General features: G+C 38.1%; 1 protein-coding gene across 4 annotated transcripts in view; it reads left to right on the plus strand.

The window, feature by feature from the left end:
* The window catches only part of luzp2 (leucine zipper protein 2), a 242263-nt gene extending 221287 nt beyond the window's left edge, over positions 1-20976 (plus strand). For 3 of the 4 annotated variants that reach the window (XM_052028976.1, XM_052028975.1, XM_052028977.1), the window contains 3 exons: positions 128-238; positions 8091-8172; positions 16756-20976. In XM_052028976.1, coding sequence (XP_051884936.1) covers positions 128-238; positions 8091-8141 — 162 coding nt within the window. In that variant the 3' untranslated portion in view covers positions 8142-8172; positions 16756-20976. Of the gene's footprint in view, positions 1-127; positions 239-8090; positions 8173-16755 lie in introns of those variants that run through there. The other variant, XR_007957404.1, reaches the window with a different exon arrangement.
* Positions 20977-21381: the final 405 nt, after the last annotated feature.

Below are 21381 nucleotides of genomic sequence, written 5' to 3' on the forward strand. Positions count from 1 at the left end.
TGCCTAAAGGATAAATAAAATTATGTTTGTCCCTCTGTAGGCTTAATTCTAATTTAGCACAAGCCCAGCAAGCGTTCACATGGGAATGTGTTGATGAATATTGATGTTTCTTCCCCAATTCTTTCAGCTCCTGGATACCTCCCACACTGAAAATACCAACATACCAAGTAAAGGGCCGGTCCTTAATGAGGCCATGAAGAGTAATGACCAAGATTTAATGGATTGCAGTTTGCACAAGGTAAGAACAGCACAACTGGGATTAAATATCAAATAAAACTGCCAACATAATTTAACATATGGTATTTTGATGGATTCTAATTTCCTAATTGTTCACTCAGCAAAAGAACAAATAAACAGTTGTTTTTATTATTTATGATGGGTTTTCTTCCCACCTCAGTGCAATGGGAGAATTATAGGTTGGGGATTAGTCTGTGTCAAGCTAAACAAACCACATGTCAACACTGAAGAAATAAAGCGAATAATGCACTTCCAGTATTTTCCTGAAATCATCCCAAGCCCATTATCATACCTGTGACCTTTACAGAACTTTTAAACACCACCTCCCAGGTGATACAAAATGATATGTGTGTTTCAGATTTGACCTTTATCAAAAACTATTACTCTTAGAATAATTACTCTTACTACCAGGCAACTGAGTTTATCAATTCTGGGACACAAAAGTTGTTACCAAACATCCCACATGAAATCTCCAAATTCTGCGTTTCATATTGAAAAGATCAGTGCTTTCCAACTCTCGCAAACTCCTGAAGTTTCACTCTTCTCTTTAGAAGGTTAAAGATCATGGACAAGCAAATGAATAACAGCAGATAAATGTTATGAAACAATGACCTAATGTCCATGTGCATTTTGTTTTGCATTTTAAAACCAATTATCACCAAATTCCACCTCCAGATGCAAAAGAAAAATCACAGGCAACCCCTGCATTATGGGGGGCGAGAGGGGGCTGTGTGGTTGCATTCCTAAAAATCGATCCATCCGGTTCATATTGTGATTTTCCATCATGTGAAGCCATGTTACCTGTACCTGCATTAAGAAATGCAAGTTAAAAATGAAATATTTATTTACTTTTTTCACATAATTTCCTTGAGAGTGAATTTTATTCTGTATCTCAAATTTTTGGGTAGTGATTTGTGAATTCTGTAAGGGCGAATTTCCATTACCTGTATGGCCATGACACAGGGATCACCTGTATTGAACAAGAATGTGGTTTCTGCAAGATATAACTAAATGCCTTGGTAAGTGAATTAATGTACCACCAAATAAAGGTTTTCCAGACTAGTGGATGATATACCCCCGGCTATCACATAGAAGCATTTTGATCCTGTGTCATTACAAATGATCACACATGATCAACCAAATTCACTACCTTGTTCTAGCTTTCTCTCTATATGTCTCGATTCATTATACCCTGAATAAAAAAAAAATCAACTGCTTCTGGAATGTAGATAATAAGTTGACTTCAACTGCTTTCTGTGGTAAAGAATTCCATGAGTTCACCACACACAGAGCAAAAAAAAATCTCCTGTCTTAAATGTTTCTCCCCTTATCTTTGCACTGTGGCTGTTGGTTCTGGACCCCTCCCAGCCATTGGGAACATTGAATCTGTGGCTATTTTGTCTAGTTCTGTAGAATTTTGTTGATTTCCATTAGATTCTCTATCTTCCAAGATTGAGTGAATATAAGCCTAATTGACCTGATGTCACTTCATATGTTAGTCCTGCCATCTACCATCCTAGGAATCAGTCTGATGAACTTCCCCATAGTAAAAACATCTTTTCTTAGATAAGGAGATCAAAACTTCATATGATACTCAAGGTGCACCCTCACCAAAGCCTCGTAATATTTGCAAATGATATCCCTGCTCCCACATGCTTACTTTAAATGGACAGCAACCAACAGTTTTGGACTGTATTCCAAACATACCCTGGGATTGAGAAATATTTATAAAAGGTTTGGAAGAAACCTACTGTTAACCAAGTTATTTAGATTCTAATGAATGGTTTTGTTTTATTAAAAAATCTGATTGAACTAGATCGGGTTTATCTTTTATTGAGGGTTCCTGAGAGAACTGTCGACTATCTTCCATCTGTTGTTCAATACATCATCGACTCCACATATGTGTGGTCAAATCTAGAGGTCCAAGATGAGCTGGAGGTCAGATGCCGATGTGAGTGACCTTCTGCTCTACAGCTGGCCTCACCACTGAGCTTCTGGCTAGCATAAGATCTGTAGCCCCCACTCACTTAATGAGGGCGACGCTGCAAAAAGGTAAAGGAGGGTTTACTTATTTTCCATCATTTTTATTAATAGCTAGCATTTTGAGATGTCCGTGTTTTTTTATATTCTTACTTTTTTTAAAAAATCAAATTGAACAGTTTTAAAATGTTTTTGAGTCTCAGAAACATTACACAGAGTGCCAAAAGCCTTTGACGGCATTGATCTCTCAAAGGTCATCGGACAGGGTCTTGGGATCCAATGCACGTGGATATTCACAGCCTGAAACTCCTTGCTCACTGGGAACCTCTTGGGTGCTGAGAACTAGCTCAGGGGACCCATTGAATCCAGAACAGGTCAGTTCAGATGGGCAGGCACCATGGGTGATGAGTTTAAATAGCAGGCTGAATCCAGGACAACCTACCTGTTCAGTAAGAGTGACAATCACTTTCATCTGACTAAGAACAGCAAGTGACCTGTATACTGGAAGACTTGGGGACTGACTATTCAAACTCAATTACATGAAACTACCAAAGGCGAAATGAAAATGACATACTGTCCAATAAGTTTGGATGATGTGATCTGCATGCTACTGCTTTACATTTGTAAATGTCGCACAGAGATATGTCTTTTGCCTCAAAGCAATTAGCATAATATAGTAGCCCCTAAATAATAGAATCATTAGTTTAAATCTCCCTTGCAGGCAACATTTTCATGTCCCTTCGTATATAGTTAACATAAAGTGACAAGAAAATAAAACACCTTGGTGTCTTTCTGCTTGACAGAGTCATATGAAATAAGAATGATAAAATGTAAGTTGAGTATAAAACAATGTAATGCTAAATCAGTAACACATCAGGGTTTAGCAAAGAGAATTGGACTATAAAATGGGAATGCTGTAATAAGACAACAGAGAGCCCACTGAATTTGACTCATAAATAAAAGTATTGCTTCACTTTATAGTGTGTCTGCGTTGGTGCCAGATTTGGCCTGTGAGCAGGGATAGAAAATCAGCAACAATGCCAGAGCAGTTGCTGAAAAGTCATGCTCACAGACAAAGAAATCACATTGAGAGCTGGGAGAAACAGTATGAATGCAAATGAATTACGTTGTGAAAAAAATCTGAAATACGAATGTCATATGATGTAAATGAATACTTGTTAATGGTAAAGTTTCTAAGATTCAAAAGCTGCAAATTAGAGAGGTGTTTTGTAGATTGCTTCTTATACTTGAGCTGGCAGAATGAAAATCTCAACTCAGTAGGGCAGATGTTCCAAGTCTTTTTCCAACAATCAACATAGAGGAAATTCAAGGCTTCCCCTACTATTTTGGATCAAAATTACTTTCATCAGATTGAGAGTGATTTGGAAAGAATTGGACCAGAAAGGAAGGAGTGGGATACAATCACATGGAAAGGAGTTGAGAGGAGGGTCATCGGAAAGAGTGAATGCCAACAACAGATTGCAGGGAGGCTATGATGAGCCTGGCTACTCTGGCTAGAATCGCATTCATATGTACATTACTTAAAACATGAGTTTTTTTGCATCTGTGATCTGTAGAGGTTATTGTAAGTAGGTCTGTCAGTCTATCCCTCCAATATGCGTCATTCTTTATCCCTTACACTTAAGGAAAATGGGGGACAATCAAGTTATCTGAGCAGTCAGTGCAGGGAAAGGATGCTGCTCTGCAAATTCTGGGTTGTAATGTTTCCACTCTGATCTTTTAACTCTGTTTCTGAAATAAAATGTTATTCAGGAAACACTATAAATATTTATGGTCTGATCTTAAAACACATGTGCATAAAACATTACCTCCTCAACAGATTAAAATAACTTTTATTACCTTTCACATCATCTGTTTGCTACAACCAGTTCGCAGCCAATGAGTTATTTTTAAAGTGGAGAAATTGTTGTCATGTTGCATCCAATCTATGTACAGCAATGTCCCACAAGCAATCTTTAGATAAGTGACCAGAGAATGGTTTAATGATGTTAGTTGAGCAATCAGTGTTGTCTAGGGCATCGAGAAAAGTGCTCTGTTTTTTTTTCCAAACAGTGCTGAGGGATATTTTCTGTCCATTTGAGAAGACAAGCAGGTTTTCAGAAGATCGTTGCAACTGAAGGACAGCATGTCCAACAGTGCAGCACAACTTCAACATTTTACTGTTGTGTCATCTTAACTTAGGTTCAGTAGATTTCTGTTTGGGCTGAAGCATGCAACCTTCTAATGCAGTGTTCTACCACTGAGCCTTGATTATTATATTTAAAGAAGATGATCGAGTACATCACAGTCTCATACACAAAAATCAATATAATAATTAAATACATTCCGGCCATCAATTAGACCAGTTTCTAATCAACATTCAAGTTAAATAAAACCATTTAAAGAAAATAAATCTGGATAAAGAGGGCTTCTTAACTCACTAATCCAGAACAAGAAAGTAAGAATTCCTTTGGTATATGTCCAATTGTTTTTCATGGAAGATTTCAGTGTTTTTGCCTTCACTAATTCACTAGATGAGAGAAACTGTGATTGTTCTTCCTGGAATCAAAGAAGTTCGAGAGGATGATTGAAGAAAATCGCAATAGATTTAGAAGAAAGCTGTTCTCATTTGCAGACAGCTCAAAGGCTGGGGGAACAGATATCAATTTTTGCAAAGTTGGTATCTGGGGTTAGGTGGGTGAGGAAAAACTTCTGTGCTTAACAAGCAGTTGTCAAATTGGCAGTCTGACTGTCAAGGCTGACCAAGTGAGCACAGAAATCCTCCCTTTGGGATGGAGGTCGGGAACTGAGAATAGCAGGGGCACAACTTTCTCTAATTGCTGTGCCTTGATGGCAGTGCAGCACTGCTGTCTCACAGCTCCAGGGTGTTTGTCTGCATGGAGTTTGCACATTGTTCCTGTGACTATTTTCCTCCCACATCTGCAGGGCTGGTGGTGTAGCGGTTAGCGTAATGCTATTACAGTGCCAGCGACCCAGGTTCAATTCCGGCCCGTGTCTGTAATGAGATTGTACGTTCTCCCCGTGTCTGCATGGGTTTCCTCCAGGTGCTCCAGTTCCTCCACATTCCAAAGACGTATGGGTTAGGAAGTTGTGGGAATGCTACGTCGGCACCGGAAGCGTGACGACAGTTGCGGGCTGCCCCCAGAACACTCCACACAAAAGATGCATTTCACTGTGTGTTTCCATATAACGTGTGACTAATAAAGATATCAGATACCAAATGTGTGCAGGGTCGGTAGGCTAATTAGCCACTCTAAATTGTCTCTGGCGTGTAGGTGAATGGTAGAATCAGGGGTAGTTGATGGGAATGTGGGGAGAGTAGATTACAGGGAAAGTTCATAGGGAATGAGGATTGCTCTGTGAGTTGATATTAACTCGATGAGCTGAAATGGCCTCTGTCACGAACCAGCAACAAAAGAAACACACTGAGCATGATTCAGTGTTAAAAACTATTTTATTAATCACTACTTATGATAATACGTAAAATAAAAGTAAAAATGTTAGTATGTTAGAATTCAAAAATGTTAAACTTTGAACGTTAACCCCAAAACTAAACTCGTCATGTGTGTGTGTGGCAAAGTCCAAAACTCCCAGTTCAGGAATGGTTCTTAAATTTCAGTTCCGCAAGCAGAAGGTGAAACATGAGCAAAGGCTTCTTCAACAACCACCGTTGTCTAAAGCTAAGACGTAAATGTAGAGAACATAGGGAGAGTAATTACGAAATCCAAATGTTCCACGATGGAACCCAAACGACACTTCAGCGTTTACTCGGTAGTGACTTACTCACCTCGAAAAGCATCCGAATCGTGGTCGTCCACAAATACCTGTTTCCTTCTACAGGTCAGCAACAAAGTGAACTCCACCAGATTACTTCCAACTTCCATACATGGATTTCAGTGGCAGACACAGTATTGTTTCTCATCCATCGATAGAGAAAACTAGCAGGCTGGTGTCTCTCTCCCTTCTCTCTCTCTCTCTCCTTCTTCTTCTAACTTCTTCAACAACGTCATTACGTCCTTTATCTTCTATTGACGTAAGCATGCCCCACACACACAAATACACACACACTCTCTATCTTAAAGAGACTTTCACTGAGTCTGTAACACCTCCTTCTATGTTGCAAGAGAATATCTGGGCATATTGGAAGTACGCCCATCATCACTATTGCAGACAAATGATAAGGCAATAACCTTACTGAAAGAGAAAATTCTTTAGTTGTGGTTACTTTGACAGTTACTCAGAGCAAACAAGGGAAGCCTTGTGCCCAACCTTCAGATTAAACTTGGCTCTTTCAGGTTGGGAGTTGTTCAACAATTTGAATACTTTGGAATGTAAGAAGTAAGAGCAGAACAGGCAATACAGCACCTCCATTTGGCTTTGTCGTTCAATATGATCGTGGGTGATTTGATCTTGGCCTCAGCTCTCAACTTTTGTGCCTGTCCCCTTGACCCTGGGTTTCTGTGATCCAAAAAACTGTCTGATCAGTCCTGAGTATACCTAAAGACCCTGCATTCACAGCTCTCTCACTGGTAGAGGATTCCAAAGATTCACAACCCTTCGGGAGAAGAAATTCCTTCTCATCATCTTAAATGGATGACTCATTATCTTGATATTATAGCACCTAGTTCCAGGTTTCACCACCAGAGAAAAATATCCTCACTGCTACTGTTCTGTCAAGCTCACTTTGTAATACATTTGTTTTCGACTGAAAAGAAGAGTTTTATGAAATAAGATTCTTGAATCTTTGAGCAAGTGGAGAACAATGGCTACAACACCTGCTCTGCCAATCCACTTTCTATCAGGATTCAGTGATAATTTTTGGTTCTGCCGTAAACAAATACATGAAGGGGAAGAATAAACTGTATGGACTTGGTGTCCTTAACAAAATTTTGACCACATTCCCTTTTGTCTGGAAATTAGAAAAATCTTAGACACAGTCACGAAACTACAGTGTGGAATAGCAAAATACAAATATATTCATCTGAAGTCCTTGTCTACTGTTTGGAGATGTGTTGTAATTCTGCACTCAAATATGTGAGCTGACAACCTGGAGGATCAAGTGCAGAGATTTCTATTTCTTCTCTGTGGGAGGAGAAGACATTTATTTTCTCCAGATGTAAAGTCATAGCAGCTAATGCAAGTGATGTTAGATAATAGGATATTCCTACATTCTTCAAAAGAGGACCAAGAAGAGAAAACTTACAGGAGAATTTACTGTCTTTTGGGATATTGAGGTCCACCGTTGATGCATCTGAAGAAAAAGACAAAGAACGTAAAGCTTAAGAGTAAAATAGAAGAGTGTGAATGATGTGGTTGGGTGAAAACTTTCAAGGGAATTTCTCAGGGAGTTCTGTTTGGCTTGCTTAAACTCTTCTCCAAGATCTTGGTGAGAGAACCAAAGACTTAAAATCAGAATGTTAGAGCACAGTACAGAAATACAACTTGCGAGGACTTGGTATAAATTTGAAGAAGCTGCTCTCAACAAGGAAAAACTGCAACAAGCTAATATTCAGATGGATTTAACATGGCAATGAAGGTACCTTGTTGTATTTTAATAAAGAGTGTCTGAAGATGTTGGTTGAATAAAGTGACAGTTAAAAGTGCTGCTGGTACTTAAAGATTGAACAAAGCTGTTTAATTTTATTTGCAAAGTAGAACTGAGGTGGAAGATCTGGCAAGATCTTGTTGAAAAGTGGAGCGAGGTCATTTCCTACAGATGAGTATGGGTCTAACTGAAGTAAATTCCACATCTTTTCTTTCATGTCATGTGTACTATAATGGAACAATATTTTTGTTTGAATGTTTGTTGGACATGTTATTCATTACTTTTATGTGCATATATCTCTCTACAGGCTGGCAAGAATTGTTCTACCAATCAAGGCAATAACCCTCCCACTAAATAGGAAAACATCCGAAACAAGTTCATCTCTACAGGTATAATTTGTCACGCCTCATGCAGAAAACAAAGCTCTAGGAAAACAGCAATGACTTTGAAGAATAGATTGCTCATTTTGCTGAGTGCTGAGAGTTGGCAGCGTGGTGGCAAATGACTTTGGGAATGAAAAATACCAGCTCATTTATAAACAGTAGAGTTGTTCAGATTTGGTTGCACATGGATTTGATGAACTAAACTTTTACTATCCTTTTTCCCAATTCCGATAAGAGTCTGTGACCTGGAATGTTAACGTTATTTCTCTTTCCACAGATGCTGCCTGAACTGCTCAGTGCTTCCAGCATTTTCTTTTCTTTTTAAATTTCAGATTTTTGAATCTCATTTTCAATATTTTATCCTCCAACAGCCTTAATTTTATTGCATTATTATATGCTTCACAAAGGACCTAAAGCAGTTGTACCTAGCAAATGAAAGGTTACAAACTGTTGTTTTCAGTTGGAGATTTTGTGTCAAGCCATATAATGATCCCAAGGTCCCAAATTTTGCAAAGCCCACGTTGTACATATTGTGTCTTCTCCAAAAATTTTGATTGTGATTCTCCAAGTAATTAAATATCAAGCACGATCAAGTAGTATTGTGGTTGGAAAGGCAGGCACATGAGCTTGGAATAGGAGCAGACTCTGTGCTAGAATCAATAAACCAAAAGGCTATTTATATTTCCAGGTTCTCTTAAATGTGAACCTGGAATGTGTGGCTATCTGGCCACTTAACTGCAAGCAGTACACATTTTTCATTTACTATGACACCTTTCTCAAAGTGTTACTCCACACAGCCACCTCTGTCTGTAACTTATCAATGCATTTAATGACCCACACACCAACATTCTAAACTTCTTCTTTCTTGTTATTTCAAAAAGATTAAAATGTATTCTCTTCTTCTCTTCAGCCCAATCTCATGACTTTATATATGTTCTGAACTCCAGCTGTCCTTTCTCAGCACGATGACTTGGTCTGAAATAATCCCAGTAGTTTGTATTTATGCAACATTGCATCCAAATTAGATTAATCCACAGACAAGCATTTAAGATATTTTCCATATCATAAGCCATTTATTAAAATTACGATCATCAGCACACTTCAGTTCCCAGCAATATTGTCCTTCACTATAATTGATTTGATAAGACTCCCTGGCATTGTTAAATGCTGAAGGAGTCTCACTAGAAACATGTGCAATAGTGAGAACTACTGCTGAGAAAAGCAAATCTTCACACTTATATCCAAGGGACAAGGAGCCAGATGGTAGCGTCAAACTTTCAGCCACCATCCTCCAGGAAAATGTTTATTTTCTATTATTTATTCACTGAATGTGGATGACACAGGGAAGGTCAGCCTTTAACATCGATCGCTGGTGTCCTTGACTGGCTTGGTAATCCATTACAGAGGGTTGTTAAGAGTCTATCACTTAGATATAGATTTGGATATTAGGTTTGGAAGAGTTGCCTACCTGTGGGGATGTTACGTGGATTTAAATGTCATGGTCACCATTACCAATTCTAAATGTTTTAAATACTGAAGTTGAGATTTCCACCACTGTCATAAGACTTGGGCTCTCATCTCCAGACCAGGCCACTTGTTTATTTCTGTCGAATAACATAATCAGTGTGCTATAGTACTTCTAAAGCTTTCTTTTGCTGCAGTAGCAAGGCTTTGACGATAATGCAGTATACTATGGTCATCTTCCTTTTGTGTATCACTGAAAATAGGACATCATACAGCTTTCAATCAAATGGTGCTGTCCCGCCTATACGTATATCTTCATAGTGCAAAGGAAAATTATCCTTTTGTTTTGCCCTCTATCGTTCCTTGTATTGCTGAGCTGCACTGCTTGAAGAGATGGTCCTTTGCCAGAGTTCCTGCTCTGGTTCAATAGATCAAGCTCTCTGGACAAGCTTTTCCTTTGCTTGAACTAAACTCAAAGGAAAGGATTTATATTTCAGATTAGACTAGCTATGCCTGTAGGTGCACCAGAAAAGTGGGTCACAACCATTCCGTTATCTTTAAGTGGTTTGCTTGATCAGTTCTCCAATGTTTACATTGCCAATAATCAATAAATTTAATTTCCACATAGATCAAACATAAACAAGAAAATGATTCTTTTTTCACAAAATCACTTAGTGCAGTTGATGATGCCGAGTGGCTCCATAAAACAGCTCCAACAGATTTCTTGAGCCAAAACTATAGAAGTAATCAGCTGAAACTACAGTAAATGTTACAAGCCAAATTCACCACGGTTATCGTACTTTCCACCAGAGTGACAGCAACTTAAATTTCTGACCAGTACAGTCGGATCACAGGCATTGAATTAGCCACCTCCTTACTGACGCACTGTGCCAGCCCACACCAACTAATTTTCACCTCTGCTCTCCACAAACATAATTTTATCACTATTAACATATCATCCTACTTTCAGTTCTTGAACTTTAATTTTCCTCTCTTCCTGGCCTCGGTCCCAGATTTCTTTTTTCTCTTTGCACTGTCCATAATGTACAAAGAACAATGTGGTAAAGGCCACTCTACTCCCAGGGAACATCACTACTGGCCATGTTTCAACAATGGTCAGCAGTGATGTTCCCTGGGATTGATACACAACTCATGATTGAAACTTATCCTACATAATTACATATGGGGACATTGCAGGTGCACATTAATTTGCAGATTACTGTTCCTCCAACACTATTAAATTCCAGGCAACTCTTTCACTGCTTAAAACTACAATACTCTTCAAGTTTCTCTGCGCTTTTTGCTCAAATAAGAATCAATTAAGTGTGATTTCTGTTTTATTGTAACTATCCTTGACTGGTTACCTAATGCATAAACCAATGCAGACCATGTCTTTGAAATACCCACCATCCTCAAGATTGTCAGAGTTAAGTGAGTAAATGAGATCATCATTTCCATTGCTTTTGCCAAGATTTTAGCAAAGAACTCATCACACATTCCAGGAGGTTTATTTAATTATTCAATTTTGTCAAAAATAGACAAGGTTATGGAAATTCACAAAGAGTCATATGTTTCTTTTTTTTTTGGTTTATACCAATAAACAGAGAAGTGTTCAGCTTTCAAAATGGTCTCTGCATAAAAAGCTGAAGCTTCAAAATCATTGCTTCTCCAAAACCCAAGGAATACAAATGGCTATTGGGAATACCATTAATCAAGAGTTTTACTCAGGAACTGCTAAGGATGGTAGATAATAACTGCCCTAATTAGACCCTAATATGCCCAACAAGGAATAACAAACTATATAAGAAGAGTAATTATGGTTTTTCTACTACTGGGACTCCTTGTTAAAGTGCCTCACGTGGTAAATATTACACAAGTCTTGTACTATCAAATGAAGGGGGTAATTTTACTCCAATAGTCTTGGGAGGAAAACTTCATTGAGAAACACCATCAGATTAGAGAGACCATTCTTTACAATTTAAGTTACAGATGACTAATAAAGAAGGTTTGTAAGAATATAATACATGATATCAGGACCTCCAAAGCACTCTGCAGGAATGAAATACAGTAGAAATATAGTCATAGTTGGAATGTAGGAAACATATCATCTGATTTATCCACGACAAGGTCTCATAAACTGCTAAGTGATGATGATCTGGTCATGTGTTTTTGTGACTTTGATTTAGGGATGAATCTAGGGAAGCCTTATCTACAAGATCATAAGGAGCTTGAATAGGTAGAAGCTGTAAGGATAGTTCCTTTGGGTGGAGAAATCCAGCCCATTTGTGACAGAAATAAGGAAGAATTTCCTTCCTGAGAGAGTTGTGCATCTTCGCAATTCTTTATCCTCGAGACCCACAGACGTTCAGTCATTAAATATATCCGAGAACAAGATAGACAAGGTTTTTGGACCTTAGATGGATCGAGGGTTATGGGTATGGAGCAGGAAAGTGGATGTGAAGCCAATACACAAATCTCCCATGATTTTATTAAATACTGAAGCAGGTTTGAAGGGTTATATGGATGACACCTGATCCTTTCTCATATGTTCTTCAGAATGCACAAGTGTTATTGATTACATGGATCCTCTGATAAATGAGAAGCTGCTCTTCTTGATTAATTCAAGCACATATGCAATTACTGGCTTCTGTGTTTACACCACTTTACAGTTTTCACATGAATGGATGGTTAACTCACACGCTGTGGTCGTGGTGCTACATCTAGGTTTTAAGACTGAAATAGTGAACAAGGCAAAGGACCCCCTTGCCATTGATGGGCAGACAAACTGAAAACCAATCAAGAAGTGATTTACATTGCAGTTTCAGATGATTCAACAACCCCATTAGTGGAGGAATGAACCTGAGTGTCTTATCCCATCCATAAGTGATGACACGCCAGGAAATAAAGCACATATTTTGCTCCTGGTAACATTGTATGACTGATAAAGATACACATTTGTAAATATAACTTCAAGCTGAAGTTATGAAGTATTGATGCTGAATACTCCAAGTCACAAAATAGAAATTGTGTAGAAAAAGAAACATTAAAATTCATCTTTTACAAGTATCAAGGTAACACATAACTTGTTGGAGAATTTAGAATATCTAGTTTCAAATGTGTAACAGGTTATTAATACAGAAGTTCCATCTGAATTTGTGGTAGTCTTTCTCACACACTTTCTCCTTAACCATCTCAGTGCCTGAGTCAGGCCAGTGTGCATAAAGTGGCGATATTGGCAGCAATAAAAGAAGAAAATACTGGAAATATTCAGCAGGTCAGTCAGCGTCTGTGGAGAGGGGTATGGAGCCAACATTTCAGTTCCATGAAAGGTTCTGATGAAAGATCATCAACCCAAAACATTGACCCTGTGTCTCCCTCTATAGATGCTGCCTGATCTGCTGAACTTTCCCAGCATTTTCTTTTCTTATTTCAGATTTACAACATCTGAAATTTCTTGCTTTTCAATTTTGGCAGCAAGATCTATTTGTGAATAAGAGCTCTGCTGCTCAATATTGTGGCCACATTAAAAATTATGTAGTGGTGAACATAAATCTCAATGGAAAGTATGTAGTTACAGTGGCTCCATAGTTAACTTACTATACTAACATCCAGAGGTCTGGATCTTTAACACTGAGGCACATTTAAATCCTATCATGGCGGCCAGAGAATTTAAATTCAATTAAGTAAATCTGGAAATTAATTGGAAGGTGGTATCAGTGATGAATTCAGGTTGTCATATAACCCATCTGGTTCACTAAGGTTCTTTCACAAAAGAAATCTGCCATCCTCACCTTGTCTGGTGTGTAGGTGACTCAGGACCCACAGATATAATTTACTTTTAACTACCCTTTCAGTTCAAGGGATGGACAATAAATACTGCCATCGTGAGCAATGGAGTCAGAGTTACACAGCACAGAAACACTCAGCATGTCTAGGCCAACAGTCAAATGCCCATCTATACTATTTTCATTTACCAGCGATTGGTCCATAGTCTTTCGCACCTTGTTGATTCAAGTGCTCATCTAGATGCTTCTTAAATGTTGTGAGAGTACCTGCCTCCACCATCCCCTCAGGCAGTGCATTCCAGATCCAATCAGCCTTTGGGTAAGAATGTCCCTCCTCAGATCCCCTCTGAACCTTTTACCACTCATATTAAACCTATGTCCTCTGATTTGAGACATCTCTGCTATGGGAAAACGTTTCTCACCATATCCTCTATCTGTGGCCCTCATATTTTTGTATACCTCTACCACCTCTCAGCCTCCAAGAAAAACAAATTGAGCCTATCCAATCACTCCTCATAACTGGAACACTCCATCCCATGCAATATCCTGGTGAATCTCTTGGATATTGCAGTGGACAGGGTGCATATATCCCACAAACAAAGATATGTAGGGAAAGAAGATGCTGATGAGAATTTTCTTTGAACTGGATCAAGATGTTAAATTTATCTTGGCATTATTAAATTACAGTTTCAATTAATCTCAGTTGGTGATGGTGTTACACAATGTGGAAGTGAATCTTAAACAGCCAAGCCTAGGTTCAATGACCAGATTCTGCTGAGTTACCTATGTATTGGAAGAGGGAGAAGGGAAAAGAAAGCACGATTCCACTTGTCATCAGTATGGGATGAGCCTGACCACAGAGTCTGCATGTGCAAGGTTAGGAATGAATGTGGATCTACAGTTAAATAGGCTGTCAGCTCTCACTGCTGGGCTCACTTTCAATTATAATAGTAGAGGACAAATGATGCCTTTGCAGCTGTCTACAGCTCCTTTGACTAGAGACAGGAAATAAAATCAGGAGGACATTAATAGGACATATCACACTGACATCAGTTTGAATAATGTCTTCTTGGTGAAGATATAACTGAAAGATGGCTTGGTTTATGAATTCTTTGCAGTTTTTAAATCAAAAGAGCACAAAGACCAAAGTGATACCAGATTCATAAAAGCAATTTGTGACAGATACCTTTTAATTGTAAGGAAATAAAATAGGTGAGGGGAACAGGGAGGCAATGGAATCAAGGAGAAACCAAACACAGGTTACACAATGCTGTCTCTTCACTATTCCATTTTATAATCATGCGTTCCAAGAATTTGGACACACTCCCAATAAGATTGCAACACTGATTAAAAACAGTGTATAAGAATGTTAACATGAGTTCCACCTCAACAGATGCAGTGAATCACAACCTAGGCAGATCTTGATGGGAGCAGTTTCATTCTAACCCAGCTTCCACCACTTCCCTCAGTATTCAGAGAAGATACTCAGCCCTTAAAAGAAAAATCCACATGGCTGGCAGACACCTGTAGCACCCAGGCTGCAGGAGAGTGGGTATTCGCAGTCATGGAGCTCTGTGTTTCTTCCCCCAGTGTCAGCCACCTTCTCAGAGTCACCTCCCACATCTACCTTTATGCTTGTGCTATCTGTTGGGTGGCTGTTGAGATATTATTTTCTCTTTATTTATCCGATTCCTGCACTGGTAGCCCTTTGTGTTCCTGCTTATCTCCCTCCAGGAGCTGTCTCCAACCTTCAACCCCCTGTCTCCATCTGGCTCACATTTTGTTTTATTCTCTCTTTTTCTGCCTCCATCTATCATTCACCTGCACTCTCTCCAACTCCACCTCTGCTCCCCTCCCCTACCTGGCACAACCTGCCTATCATCTTCCCACCCTCCTCAGTCCACCAATCACCTCCCTGTCTCACTGCCTGCTCTCCTCTTTATACTGGCCATCTCCTCTCTCCACTCTCAGACCTGATGCTGGGCTTTGATTCAAAATGTTGATAGTTCCTTTCCTCCCACAGATACTGCTTGACCCACTGAGTTCCTCCAGCAGATTGTTTGTTGCTCCAGATTCCAGCATCTGCAGTCTCTTGTGTCTACATGATTTTCTCACTAGTTTCACTCTCCAAAAAGCAGTTTAGAATGTGTTCAAGCAGTCTTTTGGTGAGCTTTGGCTCTGCTTGCTGAAGTATCCAAATGACAGCAGAGTGACCCTTTAAATGGTGCCAAAGTGAAGAATTCAGTGTGCTCTTGATTTATTCTGACTGTTCAGTGGCAATTGTTTTCTGGGAGCTCCAAGTTACATTGCAAGGAATTGAAATTTTCATTGTCCACATGTGTATGACTAACACTGGGAAAATACCACACTTGCAAATGTAGATTGTTATCATAAGTGCCAAACTCAGCTTCATAATTGGTACAATTTCACCCAACGATTTACTCTGCAAAAAAATCAATCTTGATTCGGGTAGAGCTGAGGAAAGCAGTAAAGTGCAATCTTTGGATTGCAATTACAAACTCTGGACATTAGTATCCTAAATGACTTGCATTGCCTCTTGGTACTTTATACTGAAAGTCCTGGATAAAGATGTGAAGCGACAAGACTCTCCATTAGTAGGAGAGTCTAGGATCGGAGGGCACAGCCTCAGTATAAAGGGACGTCCCTTTAACATAGAGATGAGGAGGAATTTCTTCAGCCAGAGGGTGGGGAATCTGTGGAATTCATTGCCACAGAGGGCTGTGGGGGACAAGTCATTGGATATATTTAAGCAGAGGCTGATAGGTTCTTGATTGGTAAGAGGGTTAAGGGTTACGGGGAGAAGGCAGGAGAATATGGTTGTATAAAAACCCAGCCATGATTGAATGGCAGGGCAGACTCAATGGGCTGAATGGCCTAATTATTTTATGGTCTTGTGGTCTTATCTTATGGTCTTGGTCTGAGAATGTCTACATTTTAACATTCACATCCTTGCTTTTAACTCTGTCCAGTGCCCACCTAACCTGTAAACCACCCCACCCCCACCCCCAATGCCAAAAATATCTGCTTTGGCCTTTTCCACTTTTATGATATTAATTCTTTCATGATCAGCAGATGTGCATTCAGCCGTGTTAGTCTCTCTGCTTCCTCAAGCTCCCTGCCATCCCTCCACTTTTTCCCCAACTTCCACGTCTCCCTCCCCCACTCCCTCCACCTCACTGTCTATGCTTTTGTTTTGTTTTTTTTGTAATCATGACATGACTAGCTGACTTCCCTATAGAATGAAAAGGAGAAGAAATTGTTCAAGCAGCACTTTGAAGATGCACCAAAAATTGATTTCTATTTCATCTTTATCTTTCAGATGAAACCCTACAAGACTGAGCAACAGATCACAAAAATCAGAGCAAAATGTGTTCATTTAGAGACGATGGTTATTGGTCATGAAAATGCAAAGTTGTCTGCTACAGAAGCACTGCATATAACACAGTAGAACAGTTTTGTATTTGAAATCATTCTGTTTGCCAATTACTTCAGCCATTTTAGTTCACACCAATATTCAATGATGTAGCATGATGTGTTTTTACTTCGAGCCAGCTGATCTTTTTTAGACAAATAGTATCAAATTAAGGTGATTAGAGAAAAGTAGGAGGCTAATTAGAGAGTTTTATTAGAATTAATGGCAATAGTAAAAAGAAGGCTGCAATAATCCATTTTTCTTATTGAAACTGTCCCATACCATTGATTATTGATTTGACAAATACATAGTATGTGATGTGTATTGATGCTGCAGTAGTTTTCACAAGTTCTGGTTCACGGTGAATGGTAAAAACTGATTAATCACCAAAGTCAACAAGTGACAAAATTGCTATAGTTAATAACGAGCATAAATTTAAGAGAAGTTCAATCTTAAAATGTTAAGCCATTAGTTAGTGAGCATAAGAGCATTCAAGGAGTTGATTGAATTCATTAATAATAATAATGATAATAATAATAGCCTCCAGTTAATTAACCATTAGCAAAAAAGTTATTTCTGTTACCAAAGTAATCCTTCCTAAGCAGATATATTTCTTAAAGCAATAATGAATTGTGATTTTTTTTTACTGAGTAAAATAATGCTTAAAAGAATGACTATCTGCTAGACATCTTGCATGTGTGTGGTTCTCTGAATGCTCTTATACTTTAGTCCCATTAAACATCAGTGTGCGAGAAACTGACAACTCAAGCTTTGCAAACCTATGTTTTTAAAAAGAATTTCCTGTTAATACACTAACAAAGAAAATTATTTGAATAAGTAAATGAGTGGATCTCCTGTGAAATTACTCACTGGTTTTAAAAATCTGAGGAGGGAATGTCCAAAAAATACCTTTACATTGATACAAAGCCCCATTAATGGAGACAGGTACACAGACGGGGAGACATGTTTTTGCCTCACAATCATTGCAACACAAGCGGCTCTTTCTAAAACTTGGTTATTATTTTTTTCCAGTTTATTTTCTTTCTTGTCCTTTAACAGATCTGTTTCCTCTGTCACATTGTTTTAATTTATCTTCACTTTTCCCCCTTTCCCCAACTTGTTTTCTAATTACCCTTCAATCTTCTTAACCTACTGATTTTTATCAACTTGCAGACAACATGAAAATTGGTGGTGGTGGTGGTGGTGTTAGCGAGGAATATAGTCTTAGGCAACAGAATAATACTGGTAAATTGGACAGAGAAATGGCAGATGGAATTTAATCCTGACAAGAAGAAGGTGATGCATTATGAGGGGAGTCAGATGAGTGTAGTATACACACCATGAATGGTAGGGCCCCTGGGAGTATTGAGGAACAAAGGGATTTTGACGTATATGTCCAAGGATCCCTGAAAATGGCAGCACAGATAGATACGATGGTGAGAAAGGTAGTAAATCTTTCACCCAGATGGATGCTGAAGTCAGTAAAGCACTGTCTGAGAAAGTGGTGGAGGCAGGTGCTCTTGCAAAAGAAACAACTGGACTAGCATTTAAATTTCTAATGTTATTGTAGGCTGTGAACCAAATGCTGGTAAGTGGTATTAGTATAGATAGGCACTTGATGGTCAGCATAACCATGGTGGGCCAAAGGGCGTATTTCTGTGCTGTATGATTCTATGGATCCTCTTCTACTTTTATGTTGCCAGGGAAGTTAATTCCCCTTCATCTTCTGGATTGGGCCTTTAGAGGATCATGAGGCATGGCCTTGGATCTGTTAGTGCTCTCTTGGCATTGAGGGCAAAAGGAGGATGGAATGTGAGCAGGACCATGGAAGCGCCTTACAAGGCAAATCATGAAGATGTTTGTATATTAAAAATAATTTTTGTGTGCTACTCATTTCTAAGTGATGGAGAAACAGGAAATAGGGAGAGGATGAAGATCAGACAGAAAATTCAACATAAAGTATCCATTGAGCATTACTTAGGATAGATCAGAGGGTACTTGCAACTGAGCAAGGATAGTTTATGTCAGTTCTGATCTTCTTGCTGGACTGAGCTAGCCTATGACAAAAGGATATGGACTCATTCATTGTAGTTTGTTATTATCGAGAAGGTGGCAAGGCCGGGACTAATGTTTGAAACCAAAAGAATTTTCCATTAAAATACTAACAAATAATTTACATGTCTTCATTTGAATGGATCTCCTGAGAAATCGCTTGTCAATTTGAAATCTTAGTAGAAAACAGAAAAAAAATCCTTCACAATTAGAAAGCCTCAATAATTAGAGGATAATAGAGTGGAGGGATGAATTATTAATGTACCTGGATGATCAAACTAATACGTTTCTACATGTTTCTCATTTATTTTGAGGAAGTATGTGGAGGAGATTCTCTTCTGGAGAGGGGTAGAACAAGTTTAGGAGTCTGATTGAATTCAAGTTGTAGCAGAGAGAGAGGCAAATTCTACATGTTTTTTTTTCGGAGTGGTTCTTTTGGGAGATGGATGTGGCAGAAAGAGAATGTAACATCATTGTCATAGGAAAGAATATATCCATAAAACTGTAAGCACAAGTGGACCCTTATGTGGGAAGTGGAAAGGAGGGATCTATACTGCAGATGTTTAGAAAGGATGCAAAGTGACTCTCTGTTTTGTGCACAGTAATGAAATGAGTGAGAGTGAAAGAATGACAAGATACTTTAGTGTTTACAGTGCATCTTTAATTTTCATGAGAATGGGAGAAATGGTGGGACTTTTCCAGCCTGGATTACAACATGCTGCACCTTCTGGCTTATTATGAGCAATGCCATGGAAGATCCACTTACTAATTAACTTTTTTTAATGGACTAGTTTAACATTTGGATTGTACTTTAAGTAACATTTTACTATTTGAAATCAAAGCTTCATTATAGAAATCATTATCCTGAGATTCATTGACTCTCTTCTGGCAAATTTCAATTAACACGCACATTGTGAATGTGGTTGAATTATTTGGATGATGAAGGAGAATCTCGTTATCAGAATTATTGCATGAAACCATACACAAAATGACAATCTCCCAGGCATTGGTTTATACAGAGAAGATGAATTCAGATTCAGTTACTGACCAGTGCCTGTGGAGGAGATTTTGCCAAATTGTGAAATAACCTGCTTAAAAAAGGAAATCAACCTTTTTTTCTTCAGCAAGGGAAATATCTTTTATTTTTCTTTGAAGTATTTGATCAAAGAAAGAACAGATTAAACAGTTGGAAATAGGATTCTGAATGGTGCAAAGAATTAATCAAAATGCAACATTGGTGTCATTTAACACTTATTCAAGATATATAAATTTCTCAAGATATCTTTTTTATCTATGTTTACTATTTTCTTGCTTGCTAATGCTGACCAGACTATCATTATGATAGAATATTTGCCTAATTCATAGTGTGCATTTATATTGTGCACTCATTATGACCCATCCAACTGATGGTAACCAATAGAATTTGCATAGAAAGCCTGAAAGCATAAATCTCTGAATAAACATTCCAATACTTTAATTCAAAGGATTTTAATCCCTTCAAAAACAAAACAACAGAGTAGCAATGTCTTTGGGGTGTATTATAGAACTGCAGTCTCAGGAATTTATGGCTGTTTACTAAGGACCACTTTGCTCAGTATATGACTCCTAAAACTGCAAATAGTTTGGCTCAAAGTTTAACTGAAATAAATTCTTAAAACAATGAAGACAAAGTAACTGTCTAAACCATGATTTGGTACATTCAGTACGATCTCGTAACCAGTGCATTTATACAATTACACCCTGTTTGATTTGGTTTCATTCCATTCTGTACACAGGGATAATTTTTACATTTCTTGTGGGGAACAGAAAATGAATAGCACAAATAAATGTTGATGCCACATAACTGATTTGTATGAAGACATGTTTTAATTACATTTATATTTGGTAATCTTCTGATGGAGATTACTTTTAATAGTAGCTTTTCATTTTATAATCTTCACTCAAATTGTGCAAAAAAAATCTTCAACTGGAATGCCCAAGTGTTCTATTATAAACTGTTTGTTCTTTAATTGAAGACATAATTTAGAAGTGAATAAAAACATGCTTTTATTATCCTATTAAATTAATTATTTAAGACATTGTTTCACAATTTTACTTATTTATTGCTCTGTTCACTTAAGTTACTGACCTTTACTTTGTCATCAATAAAATTATATTGTAGTGCCTCCTACATCTCAGTTACCTACAATACATATAAGAATCAATTTAAAAGGTTTTATATTATTCACAGAAAAGAAACAATTATGAATATTTTAATAAAGTTAAGTTGATAGGTAACCTCAGCTGAATTAGTAAGTGGCAGTGTTAAACTCACCTAAATATACAAACTCTGTCATATCTAAATTGCATCAATGTGCATTTGAGATTTACTGTTTTAGCTTACTCGCTACTTACAATTTGAGTCTTTCCTTCTAACACCCAAATTAGATATTAAGAGTAGGATTACCATAAGCAGACCCAGCCTTTTGCACCAAGAGGCAG

Source organism: Pristis pectinata, chromosome 14, assembly GCF_009764475.1.
Source record: "Pristis pectinata isolate sPriPec2 chromosome 14, sPriPec2.1.pri, whole genome shotgun sequence".
Taxonomy (NCBI): Eukaryota; Metazoa; Chordata; class Chondrichthyes; order Rhinopristiformes; family Pristidae; genus Pristis; species Pristis pectinata.